At 44.6% G+C, this 18460-nt stretch overlaps 1 protein-coding gene across 1 annotated transcript in view; it reads right to left on the bottom strand.

Annotated features, from left to right (window-relative positions):
* ARID5B (AT-rich interaction domain 5B) overlaps nt 1–18460 on the bottom strand; it is a 165203-nt gene that overhangs the window by 15555 nt on the left and 131188 nt on the right. The window contains exons 6-8 of the mRNA XM_063307758.1: nt 17418–17622; nt 13406–13458; nt 4724–4821 (exon numbers count right to left, since the gene is read on the bottom strand). Of these exons, the coding sequence (XP_063163828.1) occupies nt 4724–4821; nt 13406–13458; nt 17418–17622 (356 nt within the window). The remainder of the gene's footprint in view (nt 1–4723; nt 4822–13405; nt 13459–17417; nt 17623–18460) is intronic.

Below are 18460 nucleotides of genomic sequence, written 5' to 3'. Positions count from 1 at the left end.
TTACAGATGGCATTTGACAGTTTTCATAAGTTGGCATGCAGTGGTATTTAGGATTTGACAAGATTGATAACTGGCATGCAATAGTATTTAATATTTTTGTTTCACTGTTATGAACTGCTGTTTGACAGGATTTGAGAGTTGGCATGTGACAGCATTTAGCATCTGCTGCTGCTATTATTAATATTAATATTATTATTGATTTCATTTATGAACTCTGCCAAGTGATAAGATGAGATGCCAATAAGTCTCAGGCCCTTGAACCAAATGTGAAAGGCAGAACGAGCCATGTCAAATATCTAAAAGGTTCAGCTCCACTTGTTTCTTTCTTTTACAACCTCCAGGTGCCCTTTCTATCTTCCATCCTAGAGGGTGGAGAAAAGGAAGGATGGATGGATGGGTGTCCTATCACATCCAGTCATGCCAGGCTCCCTCCAGGGCTAAGATGCGCATCTACTCAAAAGTAAATCTTTTGGCGTTCAACTGCATATGTACACACACACACACACACCCCTCCTCACAGGCAAGGGCAAACAAAATTAGAGCTGCATTATATGGATTTGCACCATGCATTTCTATGGCTGTTTTTCTCCATAGGAATTAATCCTCAGGTCTGTAATATCATGAGTCGACGCAGGCTCGTGGTTTCCTTCTTTTAGCAGGATTACGCTGTTCAAGCAACGTTGAAAGTCCAGGTAAAGCTCCAGAACCCTTGCCTGAAACGGTTAAACCCTTTTCTTTGGCAGAGGAAATTCTGCCATGCTCTTAGAGAAAGGCACATGGTACAGTCTTGGCTGTAGAATTTAGTTTCGTGGGGTGGCTGTGCCATAGTCCCTTCCGTCCAAAGTCAGTTCCACCGTCGTATTCAGATGAATCCCAGGGTTTAGGCTTTGGGTAAAAGCATCATCTTCTGTGGCAGTTGGATGGGGCCGACCCTCCATCGTGTGTGGCTTTCTTGTCTGCCTGCCACGAAAATTCTCATCAAACACTCTTCTTCTCACTGGATCTTGACTTGGTTGAAGTTCAGAGAAAAAAAGGTTGAGCTTGTCTTGCTCCTGTAATGTTACATACACAAGACTAAACTGGTTGATGAATGGCGCACGGACGCATAAGTACTCCCATGCGTGCAGGGTGAACCCGCCTACTGAAGGACGGGGTGCATCCGAGGGCTGCTGCCCCAGCTTGCTGCCCCAGGTGTCCCCTTCAGCCACAGCACCTCATCTGCCTGAGACTGGGGCCTGAGGGTCTTCATGCCCCCCCCCCAAGTCTGTCTGGTTATGGCAGGTCTCGCCTTCACCCGCGGCAGGAGGGAAACAAAAATATTATCCCAGGACTGGGAAAAGGAAGAAAGCCACCTTGGAGATCTGCTGGGTGTATCTGTTTGAGCCAACACGCTCCAAACCTGTGTTTTCATCCCTATCCATACATTTTGACCATCTACTTCCCAGTCAATTAAAGGGGAAAAAATCTCCCAAGATAGTTAATTTGTACAAGCTTTAAAATACAGCTTTTCTTCTTCTTAATTACAGTTTGTTAAGAAATGTTGAGCTCCCAGATAGATCACAATGTTTTCTTTATAACCTGGTGGCTATTTTTTCTTGAACTCTCTGGGAAAAAAAATCACTGCTTATTCAGAGAAATGAAAGTCAGCCATCGTGTATTTTGCACACGGGGAGGTTAAAGAAAAGGCTCTGGAAGAATCCACGTCTGATTTAATATCATTGTTCAGAGAACACATTGCAAAGAATAACAGGGCATTGCTAGCCCCAAAGGGCCACGAGGCTGCTGCTCTGTTCTAGACCACCGATGAAGCAAGGTAGGCAGCGACCTATTCAGGAGGGCAAAATAGCACGCGACGAGCATGTGCCAGGGAAGGAAGGAACCTCCCCAGAAGGCTTCATCCCCACAAAGCAGGCACACGCTTGCTTTATGTTACAAGAACCTGGTGGAGAATTCATGCTGTACAATCAAAACAGCACCTTGTGTGCTTTGTGTGTGTGGAATCAAGACCATGGCAACAGCTGGACACTTTTTATACGGGCAACCATCTGTAACTGGAGCAATTAAGTCCAGTGGTGACGGACTCTGGGTGAGGGCCGGTGCAAGTGTTAAGGCCTGGCAGAGGCGGGCAGGGTGGGAGCCAAACTGGGCTGACAAAGGCCTTCGGGTGAAATGTTGGCACTGAGGGGAGCCAATCAGAGGTGCGGCTCTGATTGTGCATCCGCGAACGGCAGAGGATTCCACAAAACATCCGAGTCGCCTCCAAGAGGCCCGCGCTTGCATTCCTATGCTCATTAAGAAGGTTCGAGAAAGCCTCTGAGGCACATCCAGAACAATACTTAGGAAATTTGTGGCCGCACTGCCTGGTTTTAAAAATGAAAATGTTTATGGGCACTCAGCCACCCACAATTAAAATGGGCAAAATATGCCAATAAAGCGTTCTGCCTTTCTGGGGGGTGGAGCACAGGTTGCCTCCACAACAGAAGCAGAGTGTGTGTGTGTGTGTGTGAGTGCACATAATCTGAGGGTTAAAGGTTGAAGGGGGGAAGCAGGAGGGGGCTGGCTTGGAGAGGACGGGGACAGGGTGGAGCCCCGCGCTTGCCACGATTCTTATAATTTCGGATGGGAAGCCGACGTCCTCCAGCCTCGGGGCTGAACCCACCTGCAACTCGGGGGGCTGCTCCCTTCCAATTCAGATAATTAAGAAGAAGCTGAGCTAAGCCTGGCTTCTGGCAAAGACATGGCGGTCTCTTTGTTGGGTTTCTTTGCAGCCAGACATAAGTCGCTCTCCGCTGCCTCCCCCAGGTGCTTTTCTGATGCATCCCCAGGCTAGCACCCGGTGCGGTCTCCCATCCAACTGCTCACCAGGGCCAACCCTGCCTGCTGTGGGGGATCAGTGCAGGGTCCCCCCAAAATTACTAAGAAATAATTCAGATGCTCATAACATTATATGCCTCATCACTAAAACTGTTTCGCGATTGCCTTGGAGCCCAGCGTGGGGCGGGCCAGAGGGCCAGAGTTCAGCCCACCCTCAGCGACGGGAGCCCCCAGGGGCTTGGGGCCAGTAGCTCCCTCTCCATCAGCCCAGCTCTCACGCATGTTGTTGAAGGGAGATTTCCATGCACGGTGCCTTTCTTCCTGCACATGCAGCAGGATTTAAAACTAGCAACATAAATACATACTTTTTGCTTCTTGAAATTCCTCGTATTTTGAAAAGCAGCTCTAAAACTCAGGGAGCTGGCTGTATGGCTCAACGCACCCACGGCCATCCTGCCTTAGCCACGTGCAGACCCAGCAGCACCCACGGGAGATCTGGGGAATTGTGCCAGCGCCCCAATTATTACATCTGTTTTGGTGGGATGGAGGCCCAATCAGCACCCCACCATCCAGGGCCTCGCCCAGTTCTAGATGCAGAATGAAGGACAACCTGCATTACCTCTGCTTGAGGATGGCCCGATGGGAGGGATTTTGGTCCTGGGGATCAGCTGCCAGCCCTTCACGTTGGACTGGGTGAACCATCAGACGGCGCAAGGATTTTGGGAATGTTCCTCATCATTGCAGGCAGAACGACAGACTCCTGAAAGCCTGCCTGGGGCTCTCGCTGCCCCTCTTGCGCCAAACAAGGTTAAGGCCGGGCATCTTGAGATCCTTTCTCATGCTTCCCACTTCCCAGGACTGAGTTGGTTTTCCACCTTCCACGGCCGTCCCCGGCTGCTCTCCTCTTTCCCAAGGCCAGAGCTGTGCTTGTTCCCGTAGGTGGAAGCAATCAGCGGGGCCTCTTGCCCATCGCCGACCCCCAGGACGTGGCCCCCAACAGGGCCAACTCAGAGGACTGGGGGGGGGATGGGGGCAGCCAAGGCCAGAATCTGACCACTGTCCCAGACACCCCTCTTGTGCCTGCTGGGCCCACAGACTGAAACTTGGGAAAAGGCTCTCCGGTCCAGCCAAAGGCCAAAGCCACTGCCCCCCCACCCAACGACCAGTTCGTGATCTGGAGCATGAGATCACATTGTTCTTTTCAGAGCTCGAAAGTGCCCATGTTTTATTAATGGCCAGATCTTCTCAACATTCTTTTAAGAAGCAGCACAACCGTATCATGTTATCTGATATATGCTGGATACCCAAGCTTTGGAAAGTATTATTCACTCAGGGTATAAAATCAATGCTTATAAAACTGCAAGTCTTTTGCATTTCAGAAAGATAAATTGTTAGCCGCAGAGGGAAGAAAGCGAACATTGAAGGAATATGAACTGCCCCATCAATCCGAAAATCAATCAATCTATCTACCTACCTACCTACCATCTCTCTCTCTCTCTCTCTCTCTCTCTCATCTATCTATCATACAGAACAAGCTAATTGTTGCTTCCTTTACATATACTTGCATAATTATTGTTAAAAGACAACACGGAGCCAATCGGACCCTTAACATTTCTTCCGTGGGCACCTGCTGAACATCTTGCTTATTTGTGAGAGCTTCAGGCTCAGAAGAGCTTTGGAGAGAAGAAGGTCTAAAGCTGAGGGGAATCAGCACCTGGCAGTTTGCCTTCTGACTGGAGGAACAGACACGGGTCAAAATTGAAGCCTGTTACGGGGTTAAAGGGGCAAAGGGTTTACAGGGACTTTATAAAGACACCCCCCCCGGGGCCCCCTGCCCAACCCTTTACAAAAGGCTTTGAAGGCTCCCCAATTTAATTGTTCTCCAAGCACTTCACAACTGCTATCTTACCTCTCATAGTGCCTGCGTGTACATGTGGCTGCACTGGTGCTCCCAGGGTTTCCACCTAATTCGTCATAAATATGTTTCCACTGTCGACGGGCTGTTATCTGCAAAAGTGACGATGGAAAATTTAATCTTGCATCTTCACAGATTCTGTGTGTGCGTGTGCGTGCGTGCATGTGTGCAGCATTTTGAGTTCACAGCAACAAATGCATATGCAAGACATTTAGAACAGCATCAAGCACAAGCCGTAAAGCCAGTGCAGAACAGGCTGAACATGGATCCCTACAGCATACAACATTCTGCACATTTATTTCACCTACATCTACTGTTTTCTGGAATTGCCTTTTATTTCTGTTTTGTTAATAAGCAATTTTCTGCATGTAATTTCTTGAAAAAAGAATTTCAGTCACTGAGAGAATTAACCATTAAAATGCATTCAGAGAAATCCCTTGGTAAATTACGAATCTGAATCTCAAACTCAGCACAAACTGTTTCATTGAGTTAGTGACAAGGAGCCAACTGCAAACCCTCAATCCATCACATTCTCCAGTAAATCCATATAGAAATATAATCCGTGTAACACTATACATTACAAGCTGTTTATTTTCACTCATCTGGGTCAGTAAAATATATAGATCAAATGATAATTAAACCTGAACACTCTCTAATATCTGAACTGTGTCCTTGAGTTGGCTAAATAAAAGAAAACAAACATCTGATAACATGTTAAGTTGCCAGCTATGACCTTTATGTGTACGATCTTTGTGCAGGAAATAGGATTAATAGAGAAACAGATGGAAGACGTGGCCAAGTAACTGAACGTGTCTTCATTATTTTATACAGTCCAAACTATTTTAAAATGCGACAGGAGGGGGAAAAAAGCTTGATATGAGTCATGCATAACAAAAGAAGGAGGGTGGAAAATGGCAGAGAAGCAACTTGAAAAATGATGGGTGAATTCAGTTCTGTTTTGCAGAATGCAGCGGGGCCAGATCCTTTGAGCAGCAAAGATTCTGTAGGGTTAACACGATGCTGCTGACGATGATCAGAACAGAACCAAAGGAAATCAATATCAAAACTTGCCAAGTTGGGGTATGTGTGTGTATGCTGTAATTTTAATTTAAAAAGGAGATGAATGGAACAATTAATTAGTACTGTATAGGACAAATGGTGCATTCCTGCTCTGCATACAGATAAGATGCTTTCTTCGCAAAAAGCAAGGATCAGAAGCAGAATAAATGTTACTTGGTAATGTTATAATTTCAGACAAACTTATCTTTGTTTTCTTCTCATTAGACGTAATCACTACCTCTTTCTGGCTGGAGATTAAATCAAAATGCTTCTTTATTCAGCAGTAACCTGAAATATTTGAGCATTGATGGTACTGCCTTCTACGTGGGCAAACTGAATATTCACCCACAATGTTTCTTCCTAGCCTTGCTCTGAAGCCGGGAGAGCCTCTGTAGCTCTTCCGTCCCGCAGACACACCCTGGTTCAATCAGTGACCCTCCTCCTAAGTGCCACAGAGCGGTTGTGTGCACAGATGCTCATTCTTCCCCTCCAACCTTAAACCCAGGCGCATAGCTGCACGTTCATTGCTTTGCCTCTCAGGCAGTGAAAACCTTACCCAGAGATCTGAGCATGTGCAGACATACAATCCATGCTTGTCTGTGCTTCACACCGTGCACGCAGAGACAGATCTGCAGTCTGATGGAGACGAAGGCCCACTGAAAACGCACGTGGGGCATTTGTCCAGAACTAGGCTGAGACAAGCCCCCTGGGCTTGCCGCTGGCCTTCCGGGCCCACTGAACTGTGATGGCACCGGCAGTTGAAGGAGGATGAGAGGGAGAAGGGTATGTGCTTCCAGAGGGTGGTTGCAGGAGCCCCATGAAGGCCTTGCACACCAACCCAAATGGTTGTGGGGAGATGGGTGGCTCCTCCTGCCTCTGGGGCAGGGGCTCTTTGGAAAGAGGGGACCACAGCAGCTATGAACAGTCAAGGGTTTCTTCCCAGAGCCTGGCACAGGCTTCAGGAAAGCGGGGCTCCCCATTCTTTCTGTGGGTGAAGCAGCTCTGTTTTCACCCCCCCCCCCATGCATGCAGGGAGTGTCTCCTCAAGGGATGGAACTGGGGGTGCTGCCCAGCATCAGATCCCAGTGAAAAATGACGGGATCCGGGAACATCTCTTCTCGACTTCAGCTGGCCTGGTCTCCTGGCCTGGCTAGGCTGGACTTCACTGACTTCTTCTGCTGTGCTCCTGGGCTGGTCCACCAAAGGAGAGCATCTGAGCAGGCAGGTTTGTCTCTCCTTCACTCATGTATCCCCACAACCAGCCCCCGGAAGAGGGTACAGGGAGAACCTTCTTGGAATGGCTCGACTGCTGGAAACTTTATGTTTCCCAAGGAAGACTCTCAAAAGGGTAGAAATCTCGGTGCGCAACCAGCGGGTGTGGTGCAGCAGCATCGTGGGGAAGAGCTTTGAAGAAGGCCTACGAAAGCTGTGCCAGAATATTTTTTCCAGCCTGGAGAACTAAAATGCCAGGAAAGCTTGTAATAACTCATTGGTAGTTTTGAAGATCAAGGCAAAAACATCCTGCTTGATTGTGATCACTCTGTTTTTCAGATTAGAACTGAATTCCTCTTCCCCCACCCCATAAATGCACATTTTAGCAGAATGGATGCCATTCTCATCTCTGCTAATGCTGCTTTCTGAGGTGTGGAAATATTTAATGGAGCCCTTTTTAAAAATCCAAATTCGATGTGGTTTTAGCAGTCATAGCTACTCTGAAATCAATAGGAAGCATTACATTTGGCAAGCTCACCAACGTAAGACTCTCTGTGTCACACCTGTTTTGTGAAATGATATAGCAAGAAGGTAATTATCATATGTACCTTCTATATTTCATTCCCCCCTAACCTCTCTGTTTACTGCCTTTTCTCCCTCCTTGCCCTACTTCAGGATAATATTCTATATATCTGATGAAAGGAACTGTTCTCTATAAGAGCTGATGTCGTAAGAACATAATAAATATGTTATGTTAAGGAGCTTATATCTGCTTTTATTGAAGTGCATATTATATGCGCAGATGAGAGTCTCATGGAAACAGACTCTGCAGCAGACAGAGAACCTCCTGATGTTGTGTTACACCCCTGCAGCCCCGCCCCTTTCCCTCTGTCCGAACCGCGCTCTCTCTCTCGGTCTTCCTTGCCCTGTAGCTCTGGTCAATCACACATCCTGACACAGCAAGGAAACCCTAATCACCAGATATTCTTTAGTCACTGAGGTTCATTTTCATTCTTCGGTAAACAGCCTTACCCCCTATTCCTGACAGTTCCATTCAGGCTGATCAAGGCAACAAAATTAGAAATAGAAAAGACCCTGCATCCAAGTTCTCAGCAGGAACTTCCATGTTCAGAAATGGTTCAGTGCTGGATCCCATTTTTCAGAGAAGAACGGGGGAAGTTAGCTATTTTATGCCTTGTTAAAGAGATTCCAGAGACCAGCATCTGGTTGCTTTGGAAAATGAATCCTGGGCAAGAGGATCTGGCAAGACCATTCTTGGGAGCCACGGCCCTTCAGAGCTCTGGATGAACTGTAGTAGAGCTTTGCATCTTTAAGGAGCAGCATTGCTGGAGTACAACAGCAGCCACAAACTGTGTGTGCTCACAGTCCACACAAATACATGGTTAAATAGTGTCAGCACACATACCCTTTCATTTTAATGGATGACTGAGGTCCAGAAGCCTTGCTAGAGCTTCACATAAAGACAATGTTAACTCTGGCTTGTCAATGTTATTTCTGAAGACTGGTGTTATGTTAACTCAGAGGGTCCTTTTTTCAACATCTCAGTCCTCTGTCTCCAGACAAAGAAACAAGGGCAACCTATCTTCCTGGTTGAGAACACATTCACTAATTCATTCAAGAGGGAGATTCCACATTCAAGTTACGTATCAACTAATGCTGGAAGGGCCACAAGAAATCTGACTGACTTACTATTTACTCAATGTGGCTACCAGGCAGGACCATGGCTTGCCTCAAGGCTGCAAACATCCCTGTGGACAACTGCCTGTGGGGTGTCAGGGAATGGTAAATTCTCTCATTTGGGTTTGCCTGGAGCTGATGATTGTAACTGATTAATTCCAAGTAATTTTAATCCACCCAGTTGCATGGGTAGCCTGTATGTGCACACTCTCGTCTGTTTTCAGAACTTCACAAGAGTTTTTCAGTTTTACTGAAGACCTGAGTAACAGCAAAGCCACAAAAGAGTTTGGTCCTCAAGCCAAAATATGCAGTACCAAAGAAGAGAAGGAGAGATAGGCTTGGTCTTACTTGCACAGGCAGCAATGAGCCATGGCTTGTGGGCAATACAGTCCTCAAGCAGAGCATTTCAGAGAGTCATCTCACATGTTGTGAAATATTTGGAATGGATTCCCTCGGGGGGGGGGACATTTCTGGGATGCCAGTTCTTGAATATTTACCCCCAAATCACGGACATCATGAGAAAAGTTGGATTCCAAGTCTCTAAAGTCAGTCACTTGATAATTAACTGTTTGCATTTTTGTCTTTCAAGTACCCTTCACCCTTAAAAAGATCATAACTACCTCCCTCATGTATTCCATATTTTAAAGAGCTGTGTCTGTCCATCTTCAGAACAGAAGCACCTGGAACACCAGATTCTCGCTTAGATCCCTTGCAAATGCAACTTTCCTATTAGATAGTTATTTACGCATATAAAATTGAATTAATTGAAAACAAATATACAATTAATTCCCAACACTGAAATGTTCTGTTTTAAGTATGCATCAGTTTGTGGCATTTTGGAACACCTCATAAATTTGTCTTCAGCTGGTGGGAATACAGTGAATAACATAATATCTGACCATTTCCATTGTGAGGATGTAAATACTGTACTTGCTTTAATTAAAAAGGTGCAGATACATCTTCGTAGTTATTTCTATTTGCAAAATGGACTGTCACAACTTTCTTACATGCTGTCTCTAAAATGCACATAATGCAAAGCTACAGTGTCTCCCCTATTTTTCTCTCTGACTATTATTGTTTTGTTGTTGTTCAGCTGCTTTCAACTCTTCCAAGCATCCTTTCACCAGGAGTTGAGTTCTTGGAAGGCTCTGCTTGTGTTAGCAGTGATGGTAGCTGGCCACATGGCCTTCTGTCAGCCAAAGATCATTGCCTTCAATTCCTCCAGGCATCAGGGCCTGTTCTAAGGACTCTCACCTTTGCAGTACGTACCCCAAATAGCTCAGCTTTAGCTTCATCCTTCAGTGCTTCCAGTGGGCAGCCCAGTGTGACTTCGTCTAGTGCTGAATGATTGGTTCTTCTGGCTGCCCAAGGTTCTGTCAGCAGTCTTCCCCAGCACCAAAATTCAAAGGCAGCGATCTCTGGTTTTGTTTTAGCCTTTCCAATGGCCCGGCTTTCGCAGCCATACGTTGCAACTCAGAAGGCTGTGGCCTTGACGCTGTGGCCTTGACACCGTGGCCTTGACACCTTTGTTGTCCATGTAATATCTCAGCACTTTAACATTTTGTCTAGATTTCTCATTGCCTTTCTTCCAGGTAGCAGATGTCTCTTTGTTTCATGGCTATAGCTGCTATCCCTGTGCAAACTTTATCCTAGGAGGATAAAGCCTTTTACTATTCAACTTCTTCTCTGCCTATTTGCATTGGGTTGGCATTTCCTGTTAACATAATCTTTTGAATTTTAATTTTTTTTAATGTTGAGCAGCAGACTGGATTTTGCACTCTCTTCTTTCACCTTCAACAAAACCCTGTTTTTCTCACTTGCAGCCTTCATAGTTGTAACAGCAGTTTTAATTTGAATTTCTACTTCTTCTAGCCCAACATTTCTTGTGATATATTCTGCATTTAAGTTAAAGTGTTGGTATAAAATTTTGGCACATTCCTTTCCCAACTTTGAACCATTCAATTGCCCTGTATAGCTTTCTCACTATTGCCCCTGGTCATCGTAGTTTTTAAGGAGAAGACCCAATTTGCTGTGGTGCAGACAGTCAAGGCCTTTTATAACCAACAAAACAAAAGTAAACATCTTACTGGAGCTCCCTTTTCCATAATCCATCAGATGCCAGCAATGTGATTTTGGTTGCCACTGCCTCTTCTGAATTCAGCTGCCATTTCTGGCAGTTCGTTCTCCAGGTACTGTTGAAGCCTGAATGGCAAACTCTGGAGGGTGAACTCACCAGCATGTGAGATTAGTGCAACTGCTCTGTACTCTGAGCATTCTTTAGCACTCCCCTTTTATGGTCATAAACCGATCAATATAAATTGATGTTTTCCAGTCCCTTGGCCACTGCTGCCTCTTCCGCACCACCCTCAGGTAGCAGATTTCTACTAGTTCTGCTGTGATTTCATCAACTCCTGCAGCTTTGCCTCAGCAATATTTTCTAGGACACGCTAAGCTTCACCTTCTAGTACCTCTAGCATTGGGGAAGTTTTTAACCATAAATGGGATGCATTTCCAAGTAAACCTCTTCATGATTGGGTACATTAACATCTGCGAGAATATCCCCCATATGAAATACAGCTGGTATGGACTTGGCCCCTGGACATTGTCAGGTTCCTGGCTGGCGGTAAGCCCTGGTCCAAAACACGCCTGAAGCCAAATCCAAGGAAAAGCAGATTTCCACTCAGCCAAATGGTTTCATTTTCCAGTCGAAAGCTTTTCTTTTTCTTTTAATCCAGTGAATAAAACATGTACTATTATAGTAATGAAATAAATGCTTATTAAAATCAGATCAACCCTAAAACCAAGTTTGCGAAGCTTTCCGGAATATAGAAGTCTGTTCAAATTTCTTCTTAAGAGTGAAGTGGATGGAGCACTGAAGGCGGAATTTCTTAAAATTGCAGCTATTGAAAAGCTGGTAAACTGAAAGGATAACAAAGAGACCAAGACCAAGATTCTTCCCCTGATTCTACTGCTTAATTTGGGATTTCTGCCATTTTTTAAATCTCTGTTGTAAAATAGCCAGTTTTCATCACTTTCACTGGTCGAGGGGGAAGAAGTTGCTTCCTGCACCCAAACGACCACAGGCTCAATGCAACTTCAAATGCTGTCACAGCTTGTGCTAAACAGAGCCAGGAATCCAAGCTAAGATGTCAATTCAATCATTCAACGTGCCCGCTATGTTTTGAGTCCTTCTTAATCTCTTTCCAGTTTCCATCTTGGCACCTTGTTTGGAAACCCACTGCTGTCTCTGTGGTACAGAATCCTCTGGAGATGGGTCGATGGGTATCTTTTGATTTGACAATTAAAAAGGGAACCAACTGTTTAGCTGGTCAATCGAATTCCATGGCTAATTCAGGCCCACCCCAGCAAAAGCCAAGCTTCCTGCCGCATGCTTTGGAACACTGTGTTAATTAAGGTATTTTCATTTCATATTTTAAGTATGGCAGTAACCATATTAAGCTTGCAATTCAACGGTTTTCCTTCAAAGCATGATCCACTAAATTTAATGGAGGTTACTTCTGAATAAATAAAAACAGAGTTAGCCACGCAAGTAGACTAAAATAAAAGCAACAAACATCAATTAAAGGGTGAGCTAAAAATGCTTGTATGTGCTCATTATTTTCTGTAATAATGAAAGCATCTCAACAGCCATTAGCAATGCAGTTATTAAAATGAAACAATACACTTTTTCTTACAGACAAATCTCAGGGTGGTTTGCTCTTTTGCCTAAATTCATTTCAGGTTTTATCTGTTACTTCATCATAACATAAATGCAGTTGAGTTGCATACTGTCTGAACAAAGGCAAAACCACCATTTCCCACACAGCTAGGTATGTCTGGTGAGTACATTTTGAATCCAGTTGTACAAGGAAAGGCGCAAATTAACCTCAGCACTGAGGGCAGGGAAAACATTTCCAGTGATGAACTTTTTATGTCAACTGGGTCTTGTTACAGACGCCATCTCTATCCCCCATGTTAGTCAGCGCTTTCTTCTCATTTCAAGATCTTAATCACAGTTTGTGGCTCCAATATTTTATTGGTTTGGGACACATGCTGTAAAATCCACAACCATCCATTTCCCCCCCGAGCTAAAAATAAAGGCTCCGTGTCAGATACTCTTAGTTGATAAAACGCACCAGTGCGCTGTGTTCCCTCCCCACTATTTTAAACTTCAGATAACTTCCTGTTTACACGGCCTGACCCTTTTCTGCGAAAGAATGTTACCATTCAAAAAAGAAAAGACACTGCACTACACTACGCCGTAATGGACGTTGCTGACTACTTTTTAAAGTATTTAATATATTTCCCATATTTGACAAGAACAGATGTCAGGGGCTGTGCCAAGTCAAATGTTCTTTTATGCAATCTTGGCTAGTTGTACAAGAATAGCCCTTTCTCAACATAGGAAAAAATTACAGACCCAAACAATTTCCTTGACAAGGAAGAATTACTTATGTTTTCCACTCAGAGTTGGGTTTTTGTTTTGTTTTTTTTTACAACAAGTTTACAGTTTTGCCAAGCCTGGAATTAATTCAGACTGTTTCCAAAACAGAACCCCATAAACGCAAAGTGTTTTCTGCAGAACTGTTTTTGTTTTTTGGTATATTTCTCTCTCTCTCACACACACACACACACACACACACAGAGCAAAAACATGGGAAAATCAGAGTGCACATTTTTTTCCTCTGAAGTTACTTCAACACTTACTGTTTCATATCCTCCCAGTTTTTGAGCAGCTTGAAACATAGTCCAAAGGTTAACTGTTAGAGGGACAATAAGCATTGAGATAAGCATTGCATTAACCATCTTTCCAAGAAATGCAAATGAAACAATCTTTCTTTGACAATGAAGCAAGAAAAACATTAATCACATTTACACGCACAAGTTTAGACAGAAACAGAGAAACTGTCTGCAAACATATTTACCTAATTCAAAGGGTAAACTCTGCCTCAGCACATACCACATACCATTTTTAAAAAAAAATCACAAGGGGAGCGCTCTACTTAGACTGAGTTACAGGTATTAGAAAACAATTACTCCTTCTAGGATAGGAAATAACCAGTATTTCTCTTATTAAAACAAAAGAAGCTTTGTTGTATGTGTTCCTGTATCAGATGCATCCATTAATAAAGAAAAGAGTATTTTCTTAAAGTGGCCTAACTAAGGAGGCAGTACAATGGAGCGCACATACAGAGCAGCCACAGGGTGCTCTGAGACCAAAGTACCCCGTGGCCAGATCCAGCCACCCTCTTCCGCCCCAGAAGTCCGGGGTCTGCACGTGCCCTGGCCACAGCTGCACCCGGGACGGGTATGGCGGAAGATGGCTCCCAAGAGGACCTTCTTTGGAGTGATGGCTCTTCTAGGTGGCATGACAGCATGCTCTAACCAAGGTTTCGTCCCCTAATACCCTCCAGACCCACTAAATGCCAGTTCTCATCCTGGGGGTGGTAGTTTCCCTCCTTTCTCCCCAATAATTGAAGCATTCATCATCAACTGATGGCTGGTGATTATGTGGACGTGTTGCTGAGAATATTTTCTTGGGTCCGACACTTAACCCAGGAGCATCGTTATGAGACCTGTGGGGGAAATACTGTATGTTGCAGGAAGCACTGAGAAAGGATGTTCACCCCAATCCGTTGCCGGCCATCCCCTCCCCCCACATCTAATACTTGCTGAATATTAGGAAGTCTCATAGTAGTTGGACAAACAACTTCTCCTCCAAGGAACATGTGAATGGTTACTGATCTTCTCTTACAGGAACACCTGATAAGCTTTCAAGAATGCCAGGATTCGCAGTCAAAATGACTGAGCTGGTCCATCCAATTGCCCCACGCTTTGAGAAGGCCACAAGCATGCCTTGCTTGGCCAGGTTTGGTGAAGAAGGTGCCTCAGCCCGGCCAGCTCCAAAAGCCTGAGCAGGAAGATGGGGGGTGATGCAAAACTCAAAAACAGCTGGGACAATAGTTGAGTGCATCTTTGCTGCACCTTCTTCAAATATGGTGTTTTGCTTCACATTTGGAATATTTCTTGAGAACATGAACCGCCTTTTAGATATTGAAGGCATGAGGGTAATTTTTGAAAGCTGAGGAAATATATGTGAAGACCCTGAAGCTGCAGAAGTTCTGTGAAGAGCTTCCACCAAAGGTGACAAGGGAGAGAGAGAATCACTGCCAGCTCACTGCCCTCCAAGACCATCGTGAAGGGCCTTGTGGCATCTCCACCACAAATGCTTTTCTCTCTTCTCCTGCCTCTCACCCAGCAGAGATGGGCACCAGCTGACATCTCTTACTGCAGACACGAACTTTAAGGAATCAGACTGAGCCTCATCAGACAGCAGGAACTTGGGGCTGTGCTAAATAAGTGCCCTTCAGCATCTAAATGCCAACTATTATTATCATTTTAGAATTCATCGTTATCTACAATTTGGGCCACTGTGGAAATGGCAAAACTGATCATCTCCTAAATGTCTAAGAAAACATGCAAACTCAGTCTTTCTGCATGATCTAGATTCACTTTCCATTTGCAAGTTATCAGAGACAGAAAGAAAGACCCTTTGATATGTTTATTGTATATTTTTCCTGTAGGATCTATTTTAAAATATCATGCGTGTTTGATATATTTTTATTTAAGTTACATATATAAGGAAAAGGTTCCTGCCTTCAAAACTCCTGGTCATGTAAGCTTTAAAGAATGAGATAAACATTGGTTGCTTGCTTCTCTCTGTCAACTGAATTATATACTAATCCATGAAAAAGCTTTTTCTCCTGGCTGCGAATGAATATTACGTAAAAAACGGGTGCTCTCCAGGCAGCAGAGTGTGTTACTAAACATGGCAGCACACACCACCGCTGTTTGCCAGCAAAAGAGTTTTCCTGTCTAAACAGGTTCTTCGGACTCCGTACACTGTTCTCAGGTGTCCAAGTTGGAAAACTGCAGTCAGTAACAATCCTGGCCATCAGATGAATAACTTGGCTCCCCTTCAGCAGTTTCTCCCTCTTCCGGAACCCTCCCTGGAATACCCCCCGCCAGCCTCTTGCACTACATTTCCCACGGGTCTCAGCCAGAACAGTGATGCCCTCATGTGGAACTGAAGAGAGGGGAGGCCAGTGTCTGCTGGGGAGTGGCTTGGGAAGGCTCTAATCCTGGCGAAAGAGGGGGAGTGCCCTTCGGGGTCTCTAGGAACACCAAATGCTTTGATGAACCCAGTGGATCTCCTCAGAGGCTCCTTCCAGGGGGATTTTGCCCTAGCGCTGGGCAACTGAGATCCAAGAGATCCTTTCAAAGCAAAGCACGGCTTTCTAAACTATACTCCTGTTTCCTAAAATTTATTAAGGATATATTTTGGGGGAAAACACTGCAATTTCCTCCTCTCTCCCTCTGACACACACGCAGAAACGCATCTCAAAACTTTCTGAATAAAACGCATTGCTAAACCTTGCATTTTCCCTGAGCTATCAGAAGCTTTGCTCAGGCCTTGATTTAATGGGAATCAAATGCATAATGCAACAAAGCTGTTCATAGTACATTAATTCTGCTTCTATTTCAAGCAGCTAGTTTTTCAAGCAAACATTGTAATCATTTTAGGGTTATGTAAGCTTTTAATGGCTGCTGGAGGTCTGTTGCAATCAGTGTCAATTGCTATTAGGTATGTAAATTGTTATGTAAAATGCACCGGTTTGACATACTGCATCAAAATAACATGTGACTTTAATCTCAGGAGGGAGGTTTGGATACATAGTATTTCCAAATACGTCTCCCTCCCTTTACAATAATGTATAAAACTTATAGATGATTCAGAATACATCCTTTAGACTTGATGACATTCTTCCATCCATTGCATAGAATGCTTATTAATCTATTAATGATTGCTTTTTAAACAGTGATAAGTCCTCATTTGAAACAATTCACTGCATTTGTGTTCTGTTATACTCAGTTACACTAAACATGATCTTTAAGCCTGGTATTTCCTTCACTAGTTTCTTGGTCTTGATTAAATATCTTCCTTAGACTTGGACACCCTCTCTCCCAAAGTAAAAACTGGGTAGGATGCAAGTAAACATTATTTTTAACTCAAGCAACTATCATGGGTACCAACTGATTTAACGTAATTCCTTCGCCTGCACTGTTTTTCCAAGAGGGAAGGTAACAAAAGCATTTTACACCCTGGTATTTCTGGATTTTAAAAATATAACAATGCAGTCCTAATCAGGCCAATTTGCAGAATTAGTCCTGCTAGGAAAAACAGACTTTTCCCCAAGAACGTGAGGCAGGTTTGCAGACTACGTTTCTAGGAGCAGTTGATCTGAAGGACCTTACGGAGTAGGGGATGACAAAGGAATCAATTGCGAATCAACCCAGGGCCAGTATCTGTACTTCTACGGGTACCAGGGTGCCCATCTAGTGTCATCTAGACTTTAAAGGCCTACAGATCGCCTACAGAAGATCTGGGATTTACTTTTAGCACATCATTCCCCAAACCTGGACAGGTTGCTCAAAGTTGTTGAGAAAAACCAAAAATCCTATGGAACCCAAAGACCTTTGGTATGCCTAAATACCTCTCAGGATGCTGAACCTGACTTGGATAATGTATAGTGCAAAATAAAAATTAAAACTGGGGTCACAACATCTTAAAAGTCATCCCTTCTTACCAAGTCAATCACGTTCAAAGCCTAAACTGTTTCAAAATGTCATGCAAAAATGCAATGAAAATTCTACTTACTCTGCTTAAAACCGAGGTAGGGTATTCGTTCAATGGGCGTTTTTCTTTCTTTCATATATTTATAAAGTGCCACAAGGAAGGCCTGTTCATCTTCTTTGCATTCCTCACCAACAGAAACCTTGGATTTGTCCTCATTTGAGCCCTTTTTACAGTTGCTGTTATTATTTTTGGTTTTGGACAAAGGTGATCTAGCCTCACATTTTACCTGGAAGGAAAGAAGAGATGGCAAATTAAATCTTGAAAACTGCCTGCTCCAGTTGTCATTCCCTTCTGACCCATCACAACTTCTCTTTCTCAGAAGGTCAAATTGTGTTGTTGTTCCTTCACATTAATGCTTTTCTCAGAGCTTAAGTTGCTCGGTGCTTCCACGCGGTCCCACTGACAAAGGATGATGCACAAAGACAGTCTGCTTGGCGGCTGTGCTGTTGCGCTGTGTGGGAACCAAGCTACTCTTTTACCCCATTTTAATATGACCAAGAGACTGGTTTCTGGATGAACGTCTGTGCTTAGGAGCTGCCTCCATCTGCAGGATTGACCTCTACCCACCCACCCACGCACACGTGCATCTAACAGCTCTTTCCCTTTCTGTCAGCCGAGAGAGCAGTTCCCAGTTCCACCCTTTGGGGAGACAGAGAGAAAGCTGATGATAAGTCCAGTTCTTTCCTGCTACGAGCAGGTGAAGGATTTCAATGGGCAAGTGAAGGCAGGACAACTGGAGATGAGGTTCTGCAGGAGATGCTTTCTGTTTGTCCTGGCCTTGGGAGACATTTTGCACTTCTCAGGCAGAAAATGTTCTGGACCCACCCAGCCAGAAGTGGCTGCAGTGAACTCAGAGGCTGCTGTGATGTGTCCTGACCCCACTGTCCTACCTCCACCCAGGTTTAAGGGCTTTGATCCTTAAAACCACTTGATAGGACCATCTCTGCTGCGGTGCCTGCCCTCTGGAGTGCTGGGCCCCAGAGGTTCAAGGGACCCTGATCCTGCCCTCCTTTAGAGAGGCCCTGATGACCTGCCTCTTTCCCCAAGGGCTAGAGAGGGAGAAC

This window comes from Candoia aspera, chromosome 6, assembly GCF_035149785.1.
Source record: "Candoia aspera isolate rCanAsp1 chromosome 6, rCanAsp1.hap2, whole genome shotgun sequence".
NCBI lineage: Eukaryota > Metazoa > Chordata > Lepidosauria > Squamata > Boidae > Candoia > Candoia aspera.
The sequence above is the reverse complement of the archived record's forward strand: the minus strand, read 5'-3'. Positions and strand labels throughout refer to the sequence as shown.